This window comes from Lonchura striata, chromosome 2 (assembly GCF_050655825.1).
Source record: "Lonchura striata isolate lonStrDom1 chromosome 2, ASM5065582v1, whole genome shotgun sequence".
NCBI classification, from domain to species: Eukaryota; Metazoa; Chordata; class Aves; order Passeriformes; family Estrildidae; genus Lonchura; species Lonchura striata.
The window spans coordinates 60,699,503-60,726,247 of record NC_140704.1 but is presented as its reverse complement, the minus strand read 5'-3'; the positions used below and the strand labels follow the sequence as shown (position 1 = coordinate 60,726,247).

The 26,745-nt window shown below is 38.4% G+C and overlaps 1 protein-coding gene across 2 annotated transcripts in view; it reads right to left on the bottom strand.

Annotated features, from left to right (window-relative positions):
• Positions 1-26,745, bottom strand: part of PHLPP1 (PH domain and leucine rich repeat protein phosphatase 1) — a 135,709-nt gene that overhangs the window by 35,123 nt on the left and 73,841 nt on the right. For both annotated transcript variants that reach the window (XM_021530550.3, XM_085571158.1), the window contains exons 3-5: positions 25,528-25,653; positions 10,433-10,599; positions 448-594 (exon numbers count right to left, since the gene is read on the bottom strand). In XM_021530550.3, the coding sequence (XP_021386225.3) occupies positions 448-594; positions 10,433-10,599; positions 25,528-25,653 (440 nt within the window). The remainder of the gene's footprint in view (positions 1-447; positions 595-10,432; positions 10,600-25,527; positions 25,654-26,745) is intronic.

Genomic DNA, 26,745 nt, shown 5'->3' with positions numbered 1-26,745 from the left:
CACAAATCTGCAGTTACAGTGACATACAATATACAAAAGGGCAGCAGAAAGAAAAATGTTAATGAATAATGCTGTAACGTGCTACAGAAGATATCCACCAAATAATTAAAAGCTTTGGCAACTATGAAGTGTAGGCTGTTAGACAGCTCTATCTCCAGAACTGCAATTTGTATGACAGCTGAAGAACATAAGCAAGAAGGGTTAAAATATTTTCTTCACCGTGAAGGTGACCTTTGTGTCAAATGCTGGAGACTGGAAGAGCTCTGAGGCACAAAGCATGCTTTCCCTCCATCCACAATTGCTTCCATATGGATCTACAAGCCAGTCTGCTCTGACAGAACCCAGTAAGTTTAAATTGTTTCTCATAGCACTATGCAGTGTCATGAAACTGCTTGTTCCCTTTGTTATTGTCAGGCTGTGTATGTGAAGTTTTAAGAAAGTACTTACTTGTGCATTTCACCTACAACTGCTGGAATGCTTCTGAGGGCATTGCAGGACACGTTGAGTTCAGTCAGGGTTGGGATACCGCAGACTGCCAGTGGGAAGTCTCCTAAATTATTATTCGAAAGGTTAAGGCTCTTCAATTTGGTGAATCTAAAATGAGATAAGAAAAAAATAAAGTAAATAAAGAAGTAATTCACACTAATTGCAATGATTAATATAAGGCAAGTTTGATTATGTAAATACAAATCACATGCATTTTTATGTATATGATCAGAATAACCTGGGAAACTACCAGACACTCAAATTCAAAACCACTTATAAGAGTTCACTCATGTTAAGCTGACAGAGAGGAACAAACCCTCCTGAACAACATATTAAATGCATTTTCCAATGAGTGTAACAAAGAACAAATCCCTTGTCATCCTTGTTATATATTTCACTTCTGTGGCATCTCACCCTGTACTAAAGCATTGCTATTTTCCCAAACCCACTTTTTGGTAGTAAAACTACTCTTGTGACCCAGGTTACAAGGTGCAGGAAATTCTCAGACTATTTGAACACTAATTTTTTGTGGTGCTGGTGACCTGTGTACTCAGGACCATTCATGTTTGCCTTCCAAACAAAAATTCTCATTAGAATAGACTGTTTGGAATACCAGTGGGAAATGTGTTGAATTAAAACAGAATTTAGCACAGCTTCAGTAGTGACAGAGGCAAAATTTTGTCCTTGACATGTCACAGAACTCTTAAAGCCCCTTGGTTTATGCCATCAGCCAAAATAAAAAGCAACTTGCATGTGTTTGCTTTACTAAAAACTACCAAAACTGCTTAAACCGAAAAAACCAAGAAGGGGACAATCCAATTAGCCAGCCTGCATGTTCAGCAACATTATTATGGTTGCCTGACAACCACTGGGAGGTGTGCCTAAAGCCAAGTAAAAGGATGAATGGAAAGATCTGTGTCAGATTCCGATAGATGGGAGGAAGTTTCTTTTCTGGCATGGTTTATACCAGGACATTTTATCTGGACTTAATTTTCCCTTCATTAAGGATCAAGTCCTTTATATCTGTGAGCAGACTTTTATATAACTTGGCAATGTAAGCAAAACTGCACCCATGAGTGCTGCTATTCCACATAAAAGTAATCTTCAGCAGCATGTGCCAGTGTATCCATAGGCTTTGCATCAACCCATTCCTACCTCAGACAACTTTGTCCTTCTACAACCAGGAAACATGGAAAGCAAATGTGTCAAGCATTAAAAGGCTGAAGAGTTTTAATAACAAAATGGAAAAATCCCTAGCAGCTACTGCAATCAACTGGCACACACCTTCAGTATTGCCTAAATCAAACTCATGTCACTGACTAAAATTCAGCTGAAACGTAAGCAGTGCCTTTGTGAGAGCTGTGAGTACTTCAGTGAGGGCTGCTGACCTCCAAAGGCAGGTTGCAAACACATATAGCATTTACACTGGCTTGCAGCAAGCAAGGGAATGCTGTACTCTCTAGTGGTATTTTGGTGCTATGATGGCAGGAGAAAAAAAAATAGAAAAATCATTGCCAGAGTTATAACAAATTTTGAATGCCCTGTGCCATCCTGGAGGCAGAAGTTTGGAACAGTTAGGTGAAGACTAAAGGAAATCTTGCAATCAAATTAGTGCTGCAGGGGAAAAAATGCTTCTCTGCAGAAACAATGACTAGTCTTATCTCTAAAGGGAGAACTGTAACTTAAAAAGGAGGCAAGAGTAAGTTAATAAGGGCTGCTAGCCAGAAAAATAAGTATGCACCTTTTAAAACACTATACTGTCATACTCCTCTATTTTGAGAGAAAAGACTTAAAAATACTGAACCTAGAACTGAGACACACTGCATTTATCTTGATGATAACTGTAGATTTAGGGCACAGATATACCTTGAAATTTGGGGTGTTTCTGGGGTGGAACAGCTGTCCCACATAATCCTCACAGTTAGCTGCAAATACAAACAAGAATGCTCCAAGCACTGGACTCTGAGCCTTTAGAATATTTTTTCCCATTTAGGCAAGTACAAAAAAAGTAAAAACGGGAAGATTAGGTCAAAATAACTCAGCTGCTGGAGAAACATCAAAATGTAACCTTTCCAATTTTCAAGTCAACCATGAAAGAAGAATTAACACATTTAACAACCACACCAAGGCTACAGCCTTTACCTGTACCGCTCTGTAGTCTCAAAAGGACAGTCTCAGAGCTTTTGTCCCCTAGACAATCTACTAGAGAATCCCAAACACAATCTTGAGATAAAATTACAGAAGATCAAACCAACAAAGGAAAGAAGACTGGAGCAGCAGGTAGCAAAGGAAGCTAAGAAATACAGTAACTCCAGTGTCATATTCAGCTTCAAGGTTTCTTGCACACATTCTTGTGCATAACTGCCCTAGGTCAAAGAGGAGGGGGGGGGAAAAAAGCTTCCTCTACCCAACATATCTGGATTACATCTCTACTACTCTAATATATGTTGTAATGGGTGCTAATTAAAGGTCTTTGGTGAGTAATGTAACTATTCAGGACACAAACTGAACTGGTTAACAGATCTATGTAGTGTGTAAGTGAGGATGAATAGTACATCCAGTACTGGACAAACGCGTACAAAATGCACATGGAAGTGTACATCAAAAAAACCACAAATGAAAGTTCATTGCTGAATCACATTTACAGAAATGCTGAAGATAGACACCATAGCTTAGTTGAAGTTAAGAGACTAACTTAATACAGCTGGCCAGAAAGGGGTATATTCTTCCCCCATTGCAAACATGTTCATTTAGAAAATGGTAAAGTAATATTTCTTCTCATGGAGCACTGTGAAGTGCAGAACATTACTGAGCCAAACTAGCAGGCATTTGCTCAAAGTTAAGATCTAAGTCTACCTCTCATCTTTGGCTACTCACTTCATACTATCCATATCACAAACATGCCGGTGCACTTCCGTTGTGGACCACTGCCACACTGTACATTTAAAATGCTGAATTGTTCACTGCACTTCTTATATCTACACAGATTTACAGTCAATCACACCAGTATCACTTGTATAACACATCAATATAAATAAGGTAGAAGTATTTTACAGACTCAATTTCTGTTGCGGCTGAGTTTGCAAAGCATCGGGCTTTCCAACAGATTTTACAGAGCAATATCTTTGCTGTTTTCTCACATCCAAATCTTTACTCTTATCAGAAGCAGGCACACACAACAATGCTGCCCACATGGCATAGCTAGAAAGAAAAAAAGGCACAACATTGCTCATTTGATGCATGACAGTATAATAACCTCATATCAAGTCCATACATATGCTTTTCGTCCTTCTTCCACAGTTCCAGACTTTGTTATCTCTTCGTAAAAGTCAACCTGAATGAAGAACAGCATCTCTCAATACACTAAGCTCAGTTAGCTTACTAAGCTTTCTACTGTAATGGCCAATACATAAACACTCACTTTGCTGAACAAAAATAGCCCTACTTTAAGCTAGAGCAAAATGCTGACATGTCAACCCTTGGATTTAAACATGCAATATGACTGAACACTAATTGCCCTAATTGAGCCAAAAACTGCCCACTTATTTAATCCTGAAGCTGCCACTTCAGGAAGGGTTTTAGTTTGACATATGAAAAATAAGGAGAGGGACTAACAAGAAGAGTTTGTATCACAGCAAAGCAATGAACTGACTGACAGGCTAATTTCAAATTCAGATCTACCCAGTGTGAACAGCAGAGGAATTTCCATTAAGCAGTACAGCATTTGTGTTCCACTATAGATGGGGCAAGGGGAATAGTGTATTCCAACTGGTGGTTGTACACCATCACTGAAATCCAGCCATAACAGGGTCATCTGACAAAACTAGTCTTGCCCTACTCTTACGGAAAAAAAATTAAAAAGCAGTATTTTACTACACCTGCAAGGGAAGGCATGGCTTAATAAAGAACTCAGTTTAAGGAAAGCAGTCACTTTTCCAAACCTATCTCCAGAACCTGGGCTCTCATGACTGCTGTGGTTAAAGCTCCGCATTGTTTTCAAGCATCAATGTAAGTGTTCCTCAGTTTCAGCACCATTTCTGAGCAGAACAATGGTGTTTTGCCTTGCAGTGCTGTGACAAGACTTAGAACCAAACTAAAACTTGCCACACCATCTTGAACACCTGCTACTCTGGCCACAAAATAACAAAGAGAATTTCCCTAAAATTCTGCCATGGCAATTTCCTCCTTGGAAATAAAAGGTTCAATTTACTCCCTTTCTGCAGTTGTGTTGAATTACCCTCCATGGCCTTACTGCCTAAGGGAGCTGCTAGCCTAGTGCCAGAAATATTGTCATAGCGTTCCCTTTCCAGAAAGGTGTCATTGCAAAAGCCTTAAAATAGTAAGACAATTCAAATGGACAAATAATCAGATGTTAAGTCAAATTCAGACTACGTCCAAACTTAACAACAATAAACCTTTTCTTATATTACATGGTAGGTAAGAGTAAAGACAAGAGAACCAAGTGAATGTTTTGTTAGCTGAAATAACTTGAACCTACACTACTACACAATGCAGTTCTCAGTTTCTACACATGCCTGCCACAAACTGCTTCATATGGGGACAAAGACTGGCCTCAGAGGAAGGACAAAATTTTTAGGAAAAAATAGTGAAAATATATTCACTTATTCTCTACAGGAAATTTATAATGGAAATACAAAAGCATTAACTAGGGGTAGACTTCCAAAATGAAACATGTTTAACTACTTCAGAAGAAAACTCTTACTTTGGAAGCCATATCCAAAAAAACTAGACAAGCAAATTGGAGACTGATACACAATAACTGGATTCCATAAATATGTTAACTTATTGAAATATTACTTGGAAGAGAGACTGCTGTACTTAGCTTACAGTTCGCTAAAGTGAATCCAATTAATCCAAGTGCAATTTCTACTTTTAGACTACACTATTTTAACAATGCTATTTTTATAGCATATATCTTACTGCCATTTATTTTTCTCATACCACTATTAAGTTCACTGTTCCAATTTAAAAAATAAAATAAAAAAATTCATTGTGTTTCAGGCATTAAATCACTAATTTTGTAATTGTCCTCACTTAGTTGTTTGCAGAGACCTAATTTTATAATTTAATTTTTCTTTAATTAAATATCACTGATTTTTACTGGGTGTTCACAAGGGGACTTTCTTGAGATCACAAAAATACGCAGGAGTTAAGGAGAACACAGTCATGAAGGTTTGGAAAGATGCACTAACAAAAGCAAACACTTTCTTTAACATCTTTATAAGGTGGATAAAACAAGAGCAGTGAAATTATGTAAACAACAAACTCTTAAGTGCCATCTTTAGCATTACAAATATTTTTAAAAAATCTGAAGCTACAGAGATGAGAAAGTAAGTGTAGCAATAAAATACAGCGAGCACTGCCTGGGGTTTGTTACTAGTAGACCTTTGGTTGTCAATACCATGCCAACCTTTCCTCTTGCCCTGCTGCTTAGATAGCTGCACTTCACTGTTTGACTTCAAGTGAAAGAGAAGAAACTATATAAAAGTAAGGTTTCATCTTCTCCGAGACCAACAGAGTCGTGAGAAGAAACTCCCCACATCTTCACACACCATGGAACAAGCAAAGTTAGCATGCTCCACATATTAGGACTCACTTGAGTATCAAAAAAACCCACCCAAAACCCAAACCACTAACCACCCTCCCAAAAAAAGAAACCAAAATAACCAAGCCCTGTAACAACAATAAGAAAAGAAAGAAAAGAAAAAAATGACCAACTCAAAACCCAAAAATACACCCCCCAAAATAAAGTGGCAGGGGAAAGGAGAAAGTTCAAATATTTTCCTGTGCATCTACTGGCAGTGCCCCTGTGGGGCAGATATATAATTGACATTCATCAAAACATCCAACTTTCTCCACTAACCTCAGTTTCAGACTCTAATAGCAATAATCACACGCAGTACCTCAATGCACTTTGAGGCCAACCAAGTGGCAGGCTGGAAACCTACCTCCGGCTCCTCAATCTCTAGGTACAAGCCAAGATCAAGCTGCATCTCACACTGACTTCCAGCAACCTTGCCTGCTTGGGTTCATACCAGTTAGGTTGGCAATACTAGGTCCCCCTTGCTTCCAAGTATTTTCTGAACAAAGACTACATTTTAAATTATGTCCTTATTGCACAGTGAATTTGTAAGGGGGGTTTAGCTTGCGGTTGCCTGAAATCCTGGGTTAAAGATTGGAAGTTGCAAGGCATTTCAGAAACACTTGCATCAGTAATTCAGAGTTCTCTGGCCTTCTCATAATCTAGAGATGCATCTTCAAATTTCTGCCAATAGCCCCAAAGAGATTCACCTGAGATTCCACAGAAGGCAGTGCATTTCTATAAGGGCTCTGGGAGAGAAACTATTCCAACTCATCTCAAGATAAAAATCTATATAATCACAGTTAACAATCATGATCAGAATGCTAATTCATTCTTTAGCTAAAACTGGCAAGCATAATTTTATTTCTTTTTAAAACAACTTTGTGTCTTACTACATCTCCCTTTTCTTGTTCTTATTTTTCTTTTAATTCTGCAACAGTCTTATTTTAAAAATCAACATACTCGTAACTTACTTTTCAACATTAACAAAAAAATAATATTCTTGATGCCAACCACTTTTTCCAACAACACCAATTCAAACAATTACTTATAAATATAAAGTGTTCTCAGGCCAGTGAAACAGAGCAACAGTAAATAAAGACTATGATCTATTCTTTTTCTTTTGCCTCAAACTCAGAGCAACAGTACTCTGCAAAATTAGCAGGCCTGAACTCTTCTTAGCATTTCAACCAGGGAATCTCTTCTCCAAAAGAGAAACATTCTTTACTGTAGTTTTAGAAAGGATTCTGTGAGGGAGAACATGTAGCATAATTTGCTACTTTTTTTAGTAGAGATGAATTTTCAGATGGCTTACTTGTAAACAAACCATGAAATATGTATTCCCTGATGAGCAGGAAAAAAAGTAGAGGTTGCTGTTTTTACCTTCCAATATTCAGAGTGTTCATTCATGGAAGTTCACAGCTACAGATCATCTACAGCAACAAAAGGTGGTTGAGTGGACAGTAAAGCAAGTAGAAGTGCAGCTACTGGGAAAAAAGTACATCTACACCTCTTTACACCTTCAGATGCCATGTAGTGATCAGGACTAAACATTTTATTCATAAATAGAACAAATTATATTATTTTAACAACTGAAAGAAGCAACTGCATAAACAAAAATAGAAATTCCTTTTTTCCCCAATACATTCCTGACTGTACCTGCCATGACAGTGCATTAGTCAGCATGCCATTACTATGACACAGCTGCTTCTGCTTGCAAGTCTTCTCAGTGGGTGGCTAAAAAGTTGGTATTTTATTGTGTCTTTGACACACTTGTCCTGAAATCCAGCTTTCATTACATTACCACCCAAAGTGATTTATTAAGAGGAACTGCAATACTAAGAGCTGCTTATAGCAATACAAAACTTCCCAGACTGCCTTGCTAATCAGGTTTTACTTTAAAATTATACCAGGAAGGGTAGGTATATAAATGCCAATTTTTTTGTTCGAAACATCCAAGCACATGGCTATTTTAGAGCTTTAAATACCTGTAGGCTTGATTCAGTGGTGCTGTGCCTCATGTGCAGCTCCAATTTAGGAATTGAGAATTTTGTAGAAAAGCCAACAGCACCAAATCAGAAAAGCAGAGATTCTGTACTTGCTTTTCTGTGATTTGAAAGAACACAGTGTACAAAAAAAGACTTTTGGTTTATTCAGTGAAGCTTTACCTTGTGCAGCCCCTATAGATCTGAAAATGGTTTTATGGAATTGTTTTAAAAAGAAAAAAATAAAAAGAAAAAATAAATCAATCAGGTGTGTGTTCACAGGAACTATGAGCTTCACCTTACACATGTTTTGATACTGGGCTTCATTAATGATTTCAAAACATACAGTGCTCTCCTCTTTCTAGATATTTGTGCGTTTACTCACTCAAGAAAAGCAGCCTTACTAGCAGTCAAGCTGGTTCAAAGCTTTTTAGGAACACAAGTACGCCTCAAGTTTTCCCACCCAAAGGAGAAGCCAGTTCTGTATTTCTTAGGAAGGAGAATGGCCAGGAATACACCCCAGGGTCAGGCTCATGCTTTTGCCGCAGCATGGAGGCAAAAGACAACCAATGGGGCATGGCTTTTCCCAACCCTCAGCAGGAACTACAGCTACTTCACAGAGCCCTTCCCACTGGCACAGCAATGGAAACAGTGGCAAAAGCTTCCTCCAGCTGCTCACTGTCTGGGTGATGGCACCTGTTCTGGGTGAAGATAAGGCTGGAGGACATCAAGCAGACAAAGGGAAACATCAAGGGCAGGAGTTTCTGGATGCACCAACTCAGATATGCCAAAAAAGTGCTGTGTAACCTAATTTTTTTTTTTTTTCTGCAGAAGTTCCCAATCTGCCTCGTGCCCTTTTGCCAAGCTCAAACCAATGGATGCAGAGCAGAATATTACTTGCTTACAGAATAGGGCCAGCTCATAGAAGAATGAGAGACAATCAGTTTTACACCACCTCATGTATATGCCACTTCTCTAGATTCTCCTCATCTCAGAAGAATCTCAGAAAACAGGAGAGTTATATTTTGAATTCTTTCACTCTTTTATGTTCAGCCTCATCTTAGTAAGAAAAAATTTAGCGGTTTGTTAACTATCAGGAAGACTCATCAGCTGTTCCTACAACTGCAATACCAAGACAACATTAAACAGAGAATGAACACTGCCCAACACATTAATTATCAATGCTTTCTATTCCCAAACAGAATTAGTTGCAGGTACATGGACAAATCCAAACCTATTCCAAACAGAAATTTGCTGTAGGTACATAGACAAAGTATAACCAAGTACCTCCTTTACACTTTCTGATATTTAAAAAGCAAAAGTTAAGAAGTCGTTAAAATAAGAGATATTTGTTATTTGTCCACGTTCATTGCTAGCTTATGCTAAAATTCCACTTGCTATCTGGAGACCTATGCTGACATTCACAGTCCAGTCAGAATTCCTCTCCAGACTGTGCTCATAACGTCTTGCAATAGCTGCCTGCTTTGTTTGTGAAGCAGACTTGCCGGGTTCATTCATTTTTCATTATACCAGATTTTTTGTTTTGCCAAAATGAAATTGGAATGATATAAAAATACAACAGCCTGCATAATCCATCTTGTACTTTTCAGTTGTTTTTCAAAGAGGAATGGATTTAGAAATGTGGTTTAAAACATTTTGTTTGAACAGGACCATCCACAAATACAATCCTGAGGTACTTTGCAATTCACTTACCACTGAAATTAAAATCACAGCTTTATATTCAGTATGGGAACATTCATCTTTGTGAACACAGAAAGGCTGCTGATTCCACAGAACACATATATTAAATCATTCAGAGCACCAATCATGCTGCTGTCTACCATTTGTTACACTCTTGGATGAGCTGCAGTGGGAAGAACTGGAAGTCACAGATACTAAGAAAGAAGAATTAGGATTGAGCAAAGTAGAAGGAGGACAGGAACCAGACTGAATTTATGAAATCAGGGCTTCCTTTGCTTGGGGGGGCTAACAAAAAACTTCTTCACTTGGTCACATCAAGTACTGCTCCTACCTAGGATGGCTGCCTTTGATGGGCAGCTCGCCAACTCACACTCACTCACATGACTCAAAGGCTGAAGAACTACAGTCTGGCCTCAGTAGGCAGATAAAAAACACATTATGGAAATTGCATTTTGGGCTGAAAATATCCTTCTATTTACAAGAAAAACATGAAATTTCTTGTGAAAGCCAATCTGTTTCTAACATACAAAATTAACAAATTTTTGAAGCATTATAGTGAGGCCGGTGCTCCACAAGAGGAGATAGTAATTTCTAGGGAAGTTCCTGCAGATCACAGCTCCAAGGATAGAGGAAGAGTAGTAGAACCATACTGCTTTACCTTTGTAATTCACTAAGCGCTCTACTTGTGGATGGGCTGGGGTTTAGCCTCAGGAAGTTCTGCTTTAAATTGAGATGAGTGAGGTCTTGGCTATAAAACAGGTTGGCAGGCAGGTGCTCCAGGCTGCAGCATGAAAGATCCACTGAACTGATGCGTTGTGATGCAACCTGAAAGTCAAGTACAACACCAATATATTAATACAGTAATAAAACAAAGAACATGTCCTTCACCCCTACCAGCCCAAGATAAACTGTTTTTTAAGCACAGCAGAAGCCAGCGTTAGCATATATAGCTGATCTAACATCATTTATATAACTGCTGCAAGTTATGCCATGATTTCTTTCTTTGTCTCAGTGCTTAAATCAGGTCCACAGATGACAAGCAGGAAGAAAGAGCAAAGGTTTGTCAAATTAATATGTGATATGAATCTATTTTCATCTATGAAGTTATGTGATACCTTATAACCAGGAAAAAAAATAATATATTTGACATGAGCTTTAGTTGAGTCCTTTGTGTAGCATTGCCTCCTCAAAATGAATGGAAGTGAGGAGTTAGCAGTCATCACCATTGTATTGGTTTCATATGTCCAAGATGGGTATAAAATGACAGAAGAAGACTTATCCCATTTACACCTTACTGAAGAGAAAAAATAACCCAGCAGCAAAGCACCAAGCACTCATACCTTCTCAATGAATTAGAAGACTGTCCAAAAGTGATAACAAATATGACAAAAACAAAACTGAGATTTAACAGGAGGCTTAGCACTGTTTTTTAGAAAGAGGAAAGGTAAAACAAACACAATCCATTGAGGCTACAAAAATCATATAACCTAGCACTATATATATATATATATATATATATATATATATATATGCACACAACTAGCATAATTCAAGAGACCTATATGCAACTACTTCAAGTAACAGCAATACTGCCCCTTTCCATATCTCTAGATACACCTCAGTGAACTACATCTTCCTGTTTTACTTATTTACTAAACTTTACTACAAATAAATAATCACCAGCAAAATCAAAACCAAGGCTGCTTATATTTTTTGTCTTACGCTACTAAAAATGTTCTTTCACAAAGTAGTGCCACAGACCTACTACATGGCAAAGCACCATCACACAGTAATGCAAGGCAGTGGGGACAGTGGGCAAGGAAGAGGAGCCAAATGCTAGAAGAAAGATGCATTTTTGGAGCAAGCATGGCTGAATCAAAGGAAGAGATGGAGACAACTTCACCTCCATTTTAGGTTTCTGAGACCACACTAACAGTGCTCAAATAGTTATGGTGTTCTGTCAGCTGCTTACACCAAAAGCAAGCAGCTATTGTTTCACTGGCCTTTTATGCTGGGATTCTGGTGGTACAACCACCACATCTAAGAGGCAAAAAGAGGAAAAGACCCAACAACTCCTCATCAGTGCCCAGTGACATAAGAGCTTCTCAACTCTGATGAAGGCCACATCCTCAACCTTCTGGGCAGAGATAAGAGTCCCTGCCACAAGGTACTCTGAAACTAAAGGCATCAGGTTTTGAGGAGGTAGCTTGCCACTAAAAGGAAGGGTACAGAATTATTTTTCCTCTCCAACACAGGTCTCAGGATAAGTGGTTGCTATTATAAACACACAGCCATAAGCTTCAAGGGGAACAGACACTGCAGTGTTTTGCTCCAACGCAACCATTAATAATCCAGTCCTCCCACATCTATTAAAATGCGTGAAGTTTTGTTACTCAATTAGTTCAGTCCTTTTGTTACTGTAGCTAGTATTTTTCTTCCCCTTGTAGTATGAGACAAGAATTATTCATAGGCTATACAGAGCAGTCATTGCTGAATGCTGGGTATTCAGTCTGTTTATGCCCAGTACTGTACAGCTCTGATCACACTGCTGACACATGTTAAATTAAAAAGGAGGAATATTTAATTTCAGGTGTAACACTTGTATACACTGTTGCTCCAACTACTTGTTTGGGATGTGATATGAACAGCAATAAGCAATCCAGAAGTGCTTAGTGCTCATTACTCTAAAAATATCTCAAGAACCAGAAATGGTAACTCTGAGGGGGAATCATGATAATGCAGCCAAACAAAGTCAAATATACAAATTCTACTGTTGCCTCAAAAAAGGGTGAAAATCCTTTCTTACAACTGTAAAACCCTGAGAAATAAATCTAGTTAAAAGTAATTTGGTTTTTACAGGTTGTATGTACTGGTTATTTTTTGTTTGACTTTTTTATTTAAAGGAACACTTTCTTATAGAAAGCACTTAATTAATATTTTCATGCAATGGACAAATATTGAATGATGCTTCTACCAGAGAGATAACTGTAGAAGTTAAAACCATTATTTTAAAATGCCACGGTTCTGGAATCAACTGTAATTTTATCAAAGTCTTTCTGTTACTAAACAGTACTCCAAGGATTAACTCCCAAATTGTTACAAAGGAAGGCTCATAAACACACAGTTACTCTCACAGGCAGGGATAAAACTTTGCTCTTTCCATGGCTCAATACTGTTCTATAACAAATCCTAAAGGACGGAACAAGAAGATAAAAAACAAAGAGTAACAAAGGAGAACATCCTTTTAATACTTTCCTTTGTTGACCAGAAATTTTCACCAGTAATATGAAGCTGAATATCAAAATTCTGCAATCACGTTGTCCTGAAATCAATCTTGCAATTGTCTAAAATTGACTTGAACATAGCAAGACTGCACATGCTTGAGTTTACTATTATTTATTAAAAGAAAAGACTTCTTTTTCTAAAAAATGATGCAGTTCTTTATTAAAGTGCTGACTTTCCCTGACTCACTGTGGAGAGTCACTGCAGAGATAAGCTGATAAAAGGTGGGAAAATGCTGAGTAGGATATCCTTCACATTCAAAGAATAAAATGCATCTGGAGAAAAGGAAATTATCTGCAGAAAGTCATGCATCCACTGGAAGAAAACAAAATCAAAACATTCCACTGTAAATAAATATCCCAACAAGTTATTTGGGCTGTGTTCAACACATCCATGTTCCTACAAAAATCGTGAAGAGAACTGGTGTTGTAGTACTGCTGGAGGGAAAGGCTTTCTGGATACACAGGGAATCGGCATTAAGTGCCTGCTATGGTTTGTTTGGTGGTTTCTTGTGGAAAACACTTAAGTACAGCTATTTGATATGCTATATGTACATATATAAAAATAAAACCACAAGCAGCACAGTTCAAAACTCCACAGGCAGAAGCCGCCACGGCCCAAACCAATCCCTCTCAAATGTCTTTTCATCATATCCCAAACTGCACAGACCCCTCATATTTGTGTCATATGAAACCACTGCCACATTTCCAGTCCAAATAACACTGAGGAAATGGCTGGGGCAATGACATTCTTGGGAGATGGTACATGACAAGCTCTCAATGACAGGAGCTACAGCAGGAGCTGTAAAGTCAATGCTTGTCTCTGCAATATGTGCAACATTTGACACCCAAGCAGCTCAAAAACAAAGCAAGATCTCACACTTCTTTGAAGTTTGTTTTTCAGTTGGGATATTTAATCATCAAAAAATATAAATAAACAATATGAAATATGCTGCTTTCTCCATTCCCTGGATATGATTTTTAAATACTTTACAGTCTGTCATTGTGTTGCAATGTCCCCCACTGTAATACCAGAGGAGTAATAATGGGATAAGGCCACACTGAATTTTGTACATCAAACCACAAAGTCCAAGAGAATCCAGTTCCTGTTGCAACCTCAGTAATTTATCCTATGTCTACACTGTTCTTTTTTCAGTCTTCAGATGAATATGGCAAACTAACTGTAGTTTTGAAGTGATACAAAATGTAGCACATGTACTACAAAAAGCCCTGAAAACACCAAAAACCTGTAATTGTGCTTTTAATTTTCCCACAGCAGCAACAAAATGCTGATTTAGTCTACAAATACCACCACAAATAATGCTGTTGCAGAGTGCTCTCCCCGCCTTGGGCCGTATGCCTTCTGCTCCTCCCCACCTGAGAGTTACCCACATGCTAAAGAAACAGGAGTCTCCTTAATATGAAAACTCACTTTTACACGTGTTACTTGTGCCACAATACCCCTACAAATATAAACAACTATTCCAAAAAGCCAGCAGTACTTCTGATGCCTAGATGCCAGGCAACACTTCAAATAAAAGAGAAAAAAGGAAACAGTATTCTAAGACCTGTGAAAATACAGTATAGGTTCACTGTAAATCTTTATCAGCTGGCAACAAAAAACAGAACAACACTTGCATCAACCCATATTCTTGTTGCTTTTTGCTACGCAAAAAAACCCACTTTGCTTTGTCCATCAGTATAATGACACCTCTGTCACTGAGTATGTAACCAGACTGATTATGGTCTTTGTTTTAAATCCTTGGCTATACTACAAAAATGATCTGTTGCTGAGAATGGATGTCAGCAATGGGCACAGCTGAACCCAGCTGTATGGACAAACACAAGTCTTGTTTATACAAAGACATCTTTTGGTGTGACCTGTGGTGTGAATTTAAACCAACATAATTATGTCTTTTTCCTGTTTACCCTCATCCCATTACCTATAGTTCTATTCAGATAAGAAATTACTGCTTAGGACTTCAACAGAAGACAAAATGGCAAAACAGCCCACACTATAGAGGCAGCCAAATTCCCAGTCTGTTTGAACTGAGTTGACAGTGTTAAATTATACCTGCTGTAGACATGCAATACAAAGGCAGTTTAATTTTTCTCCTTTAGGATTTGTTTTTAAACAGTTTGATAATCATCACATCCCACCAAGGCCTGCATAAGCCTTAACTAAACAGTGATACATTATCTTGAAACACCTAAACTTATTTTGAGCAAACAGGTTCTCCTCACCTCAGAATTAACCTTGCTTCAAATCCTAACCCTCCTTTCTATTCCAACATCAAAGCCCTGCTCAGCAGAGAGGCCTCCCTCCACTGAGCTGAAGTCCACAGCCAGGAAAGCTCATCGGTGCCCTCGCACACAGCCAAGAGCTGAGGAACTCTTTAGCCTGGTAAACAACCTAATAATGCCAGATAACTTAATGAAGGGGAGGGAGGAAAAAAACATTTGCTTTTTCTTTAAAGCCATGTATTTTCATTTTTAAATGACAACTGTAAAAATGGGTGCAGCCCAAGGGTAAAAGGGTACTGGCTTTTCTGGCACTTTCTTTTTGTTTTCTTTCAAATGTTAAATTAGATACACGCCAACTCAAGCTAAGGAGGTGAAAATATAAAAACCCAGTAAAGGTTTTTTTGAAAGCCTGTCACTCAGATCCACAAACCCAACAGGCACTACCACAGGTCAGAGCAGTAATTCCCTCCAAAGAACAGGGCAGTGTGGCAGCACTCACAGGGCACTCTTGCTCCATCGCTCCTCTGCAGGTGAAGCAGCCAAAACCTCTGGTACAAATACCTAATGCCAGCAAGACTCAGGAGAACAGAAATAATTTAAACTTGTCACTTCTCTGCTCTCCTTATGTACCAAGTTTTATAAACAAACAGGTCACTTTTGCTTTTGGCCCTTGTGCAAACCTCTAACAACTGAAAACAGCATTAGAAAATGTGTGTGGGGAGGAGGAAATGTGAAAGGGATTAACCAGCAGTTGAGCTCCCTTACTTTTCATGATAGGAGACCAGAAAAAAATTCACAGATGTGAAAGCCAGCCAGTGTCCCAAGTTTAGCACAGAGATCTTGAGACCAAAAATTTGACAAAAAATATGGCATTCATTATCATCTGTCATTTGGAAATGCTTGGTAGTATCTGAAGTCATTACCAGAATATGAGTACTTCTGTTCCTCCTGGAGGAAAGGTAGTCTTCTTTTAGAGATAATGTACTGGTATCGATATTACCCAGGGAATGATATCAATTCTGTACCTTGGTGGTAGTCACACTGGGATACTTACACTAAGATCCCTGCAAGGACAAGGTTTAATATGTAACTTAGAGTTAAGTGACAGTAATTAGCTGTTGCATTAAGCTACTTACAATTCAGACATGTGAATCTCTATTTGGTGGAGCAAAGAATACTAACATCCTTAGAACAGCTTGACTGAAAATAATTCACTTGTAAATACTGCCAAAGAGGTGACAGTCTAATAAAAATTAAGAAAAATGCCTTTTTCTTTTTACTATTCCTGTTAGATTTATTTTTTTTACTAAGACAAGTTGCTGTACACTGCCAAGCACACAGACTTTGCAACGAGCAGCCCTCCAACAAGAACTTTCTTTCAGTATTATTTCATTTCAGCATGGGAAAATCATGCAGCAGATCCTTAAAGAAGCAATACTAAAGCACTAAGTTCAAACCATGCCTGACCAATCTGGTGGCTTTTTTATGACAGAGTGACTGCAGCAGTCAGCTTGAGAAGACCAGCCAATGTCATCCACCTGGACTTCTCTAAGGCCTTTGACACAGTCCCACACAACACCCTTATCTCCAAACCATGAAGACATGGATTTGAAGGGTGGAGACTATTTTGCAGATAAGGAAATGCTGGATGGATGCAGCCAAAGTTGTAGTTAATGGTTCTCTGTGAGATGGAGGGTAATGGCTCTCAGGATCACAGGTCTTGCAACTGATGCTCTTCAATGTCTTTATCAATGACATATTGAGATCAAGTGCACCCTCAGCAAGCTTACAGATGACACAGTAGAAGGAAGAGAAGCCATCCAGAGGGACCTGGACAAACTTGAAAAGTGGGCCTGCAAGAGCTCATGAAGTTTAGGAAGTCCAGGTCCCAGGAGCTGCACCAAGGTTAGAAGGCAAACCCAGATATAAGTACGGACTGGTAGAAATTGTCACTGAGAGCAGCTTGGGGTTCTGGTTGATGAAAACCCAGACATGAGCCAACAATGTGCACTCACAGCCAGGAAGGCAAAGTACAGGCTGAGCTGCATGAAAAGAGATGTGGCCAGGAGGGCAAGGGACATGATTCTCCCCTTCTATTCAGCCCTTGTGAGACCCCACCTGGAGTGCTGCATCCAGGTCTAAGGTCTCAAACACAATAAAGGCATAAACTTTTTAAAGTATGTCCAGAGGACGGCCACAAAGATAATCCAAGGTTGCTCAGAGACACTGTAGATGGCTCATCCCTGGAAGTGTTCAAAGTCAGATTGTATGGGGCTTTGAGTAATGTGGTGTACTGGAAGGCGTCCCTGCCCATGGTGGGAATTTTGGAATTAGATACTCTTGAAGGTCTCTGCCAGCTCAAACTGTTCTATGATATACTGTAGATTTCAGACTCTTGCCAGTAAGACTTCTACTGGAAGGTCGCTTGTCTGAGTCTCCCCAGTCCCACATGGAGAGGGTGGTAGGGTTTTTTTGTTTGTGTTAAGCAAGAGATTATGCTAGGCCCTCAATTGCTGACCTAGGTTCTTTGACACAGATGTATCACGTATTAATTCCACAATGAGATGAACTCTTTTGATGCCATTATGCCACTGTAACTCAAAAGGCCTTCTGACCCAAGTGTTTTGCAATACAAATAATCATGGATATAGCTCTACTGGCATGTGGCCAAAAACTGGTCTCCAGCACTCATTCCCTCTTCTCCTTGGAGACTTTAATCCTTCTCCACTGACTACAGAAGAGGCCTAAGGAGAGTAAATGTCCCTAAAGTTAGGTTTTGCTAAAAACTCTTCTCCTTTCTTCCTTGCTGTTAGATTTTGCTTGAAAATGCTTTCAGTGTTACAGCCATTCAGTTTCAAGACCAACTCCATTATCACACCTTAGACACACCACAACACTGTGCAATATGTCAGTCCCTACAATCTCCTCCTGTCTTACAAGATGTGGTCACTGCAGACACTTGGTTCCCCTGAGCTTCATTAAGAGCAACATTAAAATTCATTCTCCCACTTTTTTCTGCTCTTCCACTTCCAGAGATTACTGAAAACACTTTAGGATCCTTCTGGATTAAAACACACCTTAAAAGATAACATATGCAATACCTCACTGAGCTTCCAGGTGATGCTTTCCTGTATTTATGCAAGAGCTGCACAAATTCAGCTTCAATAATACCAGAACCTGATTTAGAGGCTTCAAAAGACAGTAAGTGAATGCTATTCCAGATGTGCAGGAGATACCTAGTTTTCTGTTCTCACTCTTGGCTGCAATATTTCAATAATCATTATTAACTGAAGGCAGCAAACTCAAAACAAGAACCACAGACTCTGTAAATTCCAGCAAAAGAAGGGAAAAAAAAAAAAAAACAGTGAAACTGTAATTTCTCTAAAACACAAATGAAGAGCCTGAAGTCACCATTACACTTTAAAATCAGCTGAACTGCTTAGACATGCAAAATTAATCAGCTGAGACACAGTATCAGGCTTCCCTTCTGAACCATTAAGAGAGGCTGACTACACTGAAACACACCCAGAAGTTAAATTTCCAAAATGTCAACTAACCTCTAATAACAAAAGGCACAAAAGAATAAGTTTTGCAGGGAAAGAGGAGGAGGAAAACTTTTAAGTGTTATCATCAAAAGAGCAAGAAAACTGGCTTCAAGTTTGCTTTGCCCAATCTTTTGCTTTCACACTTGAGATTATAACAAGCCAACAACAGCAAGAATGACCAGATATGACTTCAGAGCAAAGGTCCCAAACACTGAAGATTTCACACACACTGAGAAAAGGAAGTCGAATTCCACACAGAAAGCAGCGGTTTGTTTATGTTTGAGTACTTGTAATCACCACCAAAAGGAAGCTATGGGTTTATTTTTAGGGATCTATTTTTAGCAAAAGCATTATCTCAGCATTGTCATTTTATGGTATTAAGGGAAAAAATTGTTTCCTTGTACTAAACTTAGAGTCATCGTATTTCCTGTAAGAAGGATCAGCTCAAAAAAAGACCCACTGAAAAACAAGAAAATCTTTCTGGGTTCTCTTTCCTTGACCAGATGTTGAATCAACTTTTCCAACAGGCTATCAAGTGTGAAGAAATACAAATTGTTATTCACAAAGAAAACAAACTTTGTTTAAAGGCTGTTCTCAAAACATGCCCACTGATGCTGGCAGTACACAAAACTAATTTTTAGGTCATAGTAGAATAAAGACTCATTTTTCAGCCTCCAAGCTCAACTGGCATAAGAAACAAACCAAGTACTTCATGGTCACCTTCACATTGACCAACCGGCAGGTTCCTGACTTCCAACCTGTTCCCAACACACACAAAACCAGGTAGCCCCAAATCACAATGGTACATTCAAACACAGACTAAGACTATAAAGCTAAAAGGAAATGTCAGAAACTAACTCCAACACAAATAGTCTGTTTGTTATTCACAATTCCCTGTAGAATGACCACAGGTGATAACCAAGAGCAAGAGGTAGAAGCAAAAATGCTAATCTAGAAATTCAAATTGCATGGAAAGTAAAATTCTCCACAGTATTCCTCCAGAAGAAGGTTATTCATTGCTTAGGGAGCTTAACTGACACTTGGAGAGGAGACAGTGCATCCAGTGACATAAAAGTCGTCAGCACTGTAACAAGTAACACCCCAAATAACTTAAAATAAACTACTTTATCCTTGCATATGATTTTTCTCTACACTCACCATTGGTGCTGATTTGTGATCAAAGCTCTGCAAAAATGTATTCTGAGCCCATTTTGACCAGTAAGCATTAGAAAAGCCTGTCCCTCATGTCTCCAGGAACAACTGAAGCTTGGTAATAAAAATTACTGCAGTGATGAACTCTGTGAAGACAGCTCATTATAGTATCCAGAAATACATATGAAATAGGTCAATCACCTAGAGGGTAAGCCAAGACAAATACAATGTAGGGCTAACTTAACAATGAGACTAGTGCCTTCAAGCCTTCTTTACAGACTCAAAGCTGTATTTTGTATTAAAAAGCTCTGCAAAGTCTGTGTTCCACAATGAAGCTGGTGTGGAAGTTTCTCACATAACTTTTCCTGGTTGACCATGGCTGACAGAAGACAAATGCTAACATCTGAACTCAAGATGAAGCTATATGCACAAGTGGATATACCTTATACCCCATCACTTTAATTAATTAGCAGAATCTTATGTACTGAAGGAAAAAGCAGTCCCACAGCTGATGATCTATTCCTGTCTCAAAGGTGGAAGAAGCACAGCTGAAAAGCAGGTACATCTTTAGCAGTAATGCTCAATTGTTACTTACTGCATTTCTTCAGCAGTTTCTGTAAAACACACCCAAAATGTTATCATCTTGGTCTCCCATTTTGGAAATATTTTTGCAGAACTGCAGTCAAGGTCAGGAATTATTTTCTAAATTATGTAGAATTTATATATATAAATGTGATCTGTAGCACCAAGTATGAACTCAAACCTTTTCTCCTCATCAGAAATAAATATCATATCACTATAGTTTTAGATCAGCTTTGTCCACTTAACAGGGCTCATACTCCCCTTTTACAACAGCCTCGGTCAAATTTGTACTGAAAAAGCAATCAGAAAACTGAGGCAGATGGTCAGAACTAGATAACTTTGGAGAAAAAAAGCAAAACCATTCATTTTGTACTGCTGCTTCAGGTAGATATCTACGCAAGTTGAGGGAAGATGGAGACTACAACTGTAGAGGCTCCTGCATGACTTACTTGTATAGTATAAGCTAATTTCTAATCTGCTCTTATTTTCTGCTAGCTTCACAGTGCAAATAAACATATGAAGAGAGCATTCTGCACTGACGTGAAAGGAGTAAGGCCAACATGGCAGCACACCCTTCTCAGTTAATTTGCTATTCTTGCTATTTTTGCCATGTTTTAAACATAATGTACACTGACATCATCTCTACTTTTTCACAGGCTATGATTGTTTGGAACACCACACACTTCCACTAGAGACATTAACACAGAGGTGACTGAAACAGGAAAAGGAAAATATAAAAGCACACAAGAGAAAACTCTTAAATTTCATAGGTTTTAAATCTTATTTTTGGACATTCCTTGTATTTTCAACAGCAGGCCTCTTTTATGTGAAGGCATCTAAGCTCCACATGACAACTTATTCCCAGGCACAGCTGTCCAGCTCTGGTTCACTGGTGTGCAGACACCCAAGGCTCTGTGCCTGTACATCTCTCCCTACCTACACAGATATGCACTGTTCACAGCCCTTGTCCCTCACCGCCTCTCTTTCTTCCACCTGTCCCACTGAACCAAGCACTAAAGCAGGAAATAATTGTCACATGAAGCTGTTGACACACTTCCTGCTCTCCTGCAGCCAGGAGGGGAGAGAAGTTTTGTGGGGTCACATAACTCATCCTGGCATGCTCATTAGTAGGGCACACTACTTCCAAGAAGATAAAAATCTGTAATGTATCTGCAATACTGAATTTCCAAGGCAGACCTTGACATCCCATTTTAACTGCATGCCTTGGAACATAGAGGACTGCTAATCCTTTGATATTCCATCCAAACCATCCATGTCATGAACTGTGTCATAGGCAATGCTCAAAACAGAAATTTCACAAATTTAAATTGTTAGGTTTAGCTGTTAGAAGCATCCAATAGCAAACCACATCCCAAAAACAAAGCCTCACAACAGCAAGTCCCACCACTCCCTAACACTGTATGCATAACACCCCTCTCTCTTCTACATTAAGGGTGTAGCTTTTCAGCTTTTGGAAGTGGCAAATGAAGAACACCCTCATCACGTCATCCTCACTGTTAAAACACATGCTCTTTGCCCTGTCCTTCTGCATTTGACATTCAAGTAGCAAGCAGTGGCAGATTTGCTGTGCAAGTAATTGTGCCAGTTCCAGAACCATCATGACAACTTTATGCAGAGAAAATTCTTTAAAGCTGTGAAGATGTTCCTTTCTTTCCCCTCTGCTCCCCCTTCCCAGTTGCATAAGCTTATTTTTCAACATTTGGCAAGAGAACGAATGCATTAGATCACAAAGGACCAAATCTGTTGCTGTTGTTTTCCTTTTAAGCTTCCTTAATTAGCCCTCCAGTTTTTGGAAAGTAAAAGGAAAGAAATGCACTGTGGTATAGAACTATCAATATTAATGAACAAGACATCTCCAGCTTTTAAAAATATTCTGAATCAGGCTAAATCAGTGTATCTAAAGTTGGCCTATTTGGAATAAGTATGTCACCAAGTTCAATATTTAGGTCAGTATTTGTGCAATAATTCTAGTCTGTCCTGAAAACAGAAGTTCTGTTCACCTCAGGACACATCCATATAGGAAAACCAATCCTAACACCTATTCACCTTCCAAGAATTTACAGAGGCAGAGCATGAGAGTGGTCTTGGCTATGCTAGATTTCACCATTAGAATGAATCTGATTATACAGCAGCAATGCTTATTTTTAATTAAATTAAACCCCAGTCTCCACAAACACAAATTCAAATCTTTTCTAGCATACACATATTTATTGTAGGAGTGATGCAATGGGATTTGTCTCATTCTGAAACACCACGAAAAAGTCAACATTGCCAATATTCTGTGGGGAGAAAGACTGCAGAGCAAGCATTCTTTGCAAGTCTCCTTTCAAGATTGAGCTTGTTATTTAAAAGTTAAAACAACATCATCTTCTAGCTCTTCTGAAGTATACCAAAGACAGACATGAAATTTTTTTTCATCATTAAAAACTAAACTGAGCAATTTTAACAAAATATTTTACCAGGGATTTCCTTATGCATTAAAATTTATAATTAAAGCTTTCATTACACTAAATAAGAATCAGAAGCCTCAGTTTTCAGCAGCATGTATCAGGAGCATAAAGGAGAAGTACTACTCTGAAGAACTACCACTGAATATAAGTTAACACAAATGTCACTTTGAAAACAGATGTCATTAAACAACATCTACATTTAAAATACAGTCAAATATTATTCATAATAACTCACAAAAGTGCAGGTACTATATACAACACCAAATATTAGGGAAGAATCTGTAGGCACTGTGTGACCTAGCCCATAGTGAGCAACTAGAAACTAAGTTTCAGAGCCATAATATCTCCCTTCCTGAATTTGCTTGCTTCTAGAAATACAGTGCTTTACACAGTATTTTCTTGGTTAGCATGATTATTTCAGCAGCTTTGAACTTGATTAGTTTCCAAACACCTGAGGCAGAATTCCTCGTATAAATGTTGGGGGTTGTTCCCAGCCTAAGAATGCTAGTTTGCCTGAACTACAGAGCTGAAGATTCAACTTTTGTCATTTCTTTATACATGTAAATCAGGTGTGGTGCACCTCACAATTAAGCACTTTGACACAAACAGCACCAGCTGGAGGAAATCTGATTTACCTTAGCAGGATTACTAGTTTCCCTGTTTCTGTTCTTCAGAAACAATGTTACTGTGCAGCACTTCCCACACGACTGCCTTGCATACAGTCATGCTTGTTTCTGTTTTTCAGTCTCAGGACAGGAACCCCAAACATCAACAAAACAACTTGAAGTGGCACAGTACTGTTTGAAAATCCACGAATGCAGAATGCAAACTTTCAGGTTTGGGGGCTGAGGAGTTGGGGTTTAAAATGCTTTTATTTTTCCTGGAAGCATATTTTACCAACTAAAAGAATAGCATAGAAGTTTCTTCACTTCTGACAGTCTGAAATGACACTTGAAACTATGTATTTTCTTTCTACACTTACATAAGAATGGGAGGTTATCGTGAGTGCACGGGGATATGTTCTCATGCTGGCTATCATCCCAATGCTGTTAGTCATTTGGGTGAACCAGGGAGAGAAGCACAGCATGGCACAGAACAAGCTTATGCTGCCAGTAATTCAGAGGGGCTTTCTGGCCATTTATCTCTAGCTCTGAAGTTCATTGTTTTCCACTGTTTTCCTCACTCATTAGATTTGCCTTTCATTTATCTGATGTCAAACCCTCTGGAGATGAAAGGACACTACTGTCCTAGAGACAGCCCCAAAGCAGCAAGGACTCAAAAACCTGACAGACTGTGTCTCACTATCTCATAAAACATGCCTTGGGGATTTTTACCTTGAGGCTTAACAAACCTAAGCAGATATGCCAGAACAGCTTCTTTAAAAAAAATTTTAAAACTTACTTTAAAAAAAACCCCTAAAATACGTTTTAAATTATGCATGTGCTAGTTACTGTTTGAAGAAAGTTTGACATCCAATCAAGCCTCTTTAAAAAGCCCACAACCTAGGATATATCCTTGGCAATCAGCTGGAAAATTCATTATTGCAATCTAAAGACAAAACAGATCAAGTGCTACATGAGGATCTCTAAGTACTGCTACATAAAACTAAGTTGATTTTACATAGTAAAGAGCATGGAGAGTCCTATCAAGTACAAAAGTAATGAACTAGTTTAGGGCCAGTTAGAAAAGCAAATAGAGCATGCTGACAGCACGGTAAAAAATCTTCAGTTGTAGTAAGTATGAAAAATATAATGGTTCAAGATATATAAAGCTTTAGCAAAAAAGTGGCAAGGATTAAGAGATAAAACAGACAACTGCAAAAATACCTTTCAACAACAGAAAGTGGAACTGAAGAGTTGAATGAAATAATGAAGGTCCTAAATTCCTATAATTAATTGTGTTCTAAGCCTAGTATAAAATTTACTTTATAAAGGTTTTCGTTAGTAACCTTTTTTCACTGACAAAAAATGATTTGCTTATTACAAATAACCCAAAATCAAATAGTTATTTAACTAAAGAGAGGTTCAGCAAAACTTCAAAGCAGGAAAAAAATCCTTTATCCTAGCAATTTAATATTTAGGTTCTATGTGAGGAATTTAAGAAACACTGACATTACTTCAGGTTTTAATAACATTGAAAAAACTGTCAACTGGAATGTTGACAGTTATATTTGTCATCCTTGTTGTTACAATGATCTCAGAACATCCAGCCAGCTGGTAAGAAAATGGAAGAAGTTCAGTACAGCACTTTGTTTAAACAACCTCAGTAGAAAGAAGTGTTGGTATAAATGCAAAAAAATTCACCTTCCTATTGCCTGTTACCAAGAGCTCTCAAATTTAGTATTTCCACACAACACAAACAGCAGCAACAGCAGTTCTTGCCAATCCAGAAGAGGAACAGTATTGCTGCAGGGAGAAATGTGAACTGGAGGAAACTCTCCGAACATCCCATTCACACTAGAGTTAGCAGCATTCTCACCTTTGATGCTTGTCGCAGCCATCGCAGATATTCAGTGAAGTTATCAAAACAAATGTAGTAGGTCTGGCTTTGAGGTCCAGAGGAACTAAATGCTAAACAGTGCTGGTGCTTTTTCACTTCTTCCACCTACGGCAGAGACACAAAAACTGTGAGTCAACAAGAATCAAAACTCTTTGCAGAACTCAACCAAGGCAAAGTTAAAAGTGTGCCCAAGAGCAGATCATCAAGTAGAGCTGGACTAACCATCTCAAACACCCAAGCTGGATCTCAGGTGTCAAATATTCATGAAATCCATACAAGCAGGAATGAGAACAGAAGGAGGACAGAACTAACGGAGAAAACCGCCAAGGACATAAACATTTTAATAGAAAGTGAACACCATAAATGGTTTGCCAATGAAACGCATTTAAGGCTGTTTTTATGCAACCTAAAAAAAAATACAATTTATACTCCCTGGTTATTAAAAACAGGCTTACAAAATGCTTCTCTTACAGCCCAATTAAATTCTTTGGCATTTCTCAACTTGTTAAAAAACACCCAGAGTACATCATTCTGCTACCATACACGAGAAGTCCCACACAACTTATGGTCTCAGTGTCTCAGTACAGCATTTTGGAAAGCCTTTGCAAACCAGGAAGTGCAGAGTATTTATGGGGATGAGGAAGAATATTTTTTGAGCAATAATTTAAAAAACACTTAGTTCTGTGCCAAGCACCCTCCTCCCAAGCTTTGTCAGCAGAAGCCCTCAGTACATTTTTCTGGGCTTAGTTATCCTTTTCTTTTAGAATTTGTTGTCAACTTTCTGCTTAACACAGTCTGAATGTTTTATATCACATAAGGCATTTCTGTGCAAAAGCTGCTTAAAAATACCACGTTAAGCAACTAAAATGGCACATAATCTTTTCTGTTTTAAAATTAAAAGAAATATATTGAAATGAAAAGAATATTCATCTCAAAGAGAAAGCTGATGGGAACCTTAATCCTGTCCTTTCCAGCAACCTACAGCCAGGAATACAATTCATTCTCCAAAGTTCACACACTGTTGCCAAAAGAGAACAATGTTTTTACTTCAAGAAGAGTTGGAGAATCGTGAAGAATCATAGAAGAAGCAGGAAAAATAGAAGGCAGCTCTGCTTTTCACACTGCTAGTATAGAATATTAATGAATCAACTCTAGTCTGCATATATAATATTGTGAAGCTTATTTCTCTCCAAATAA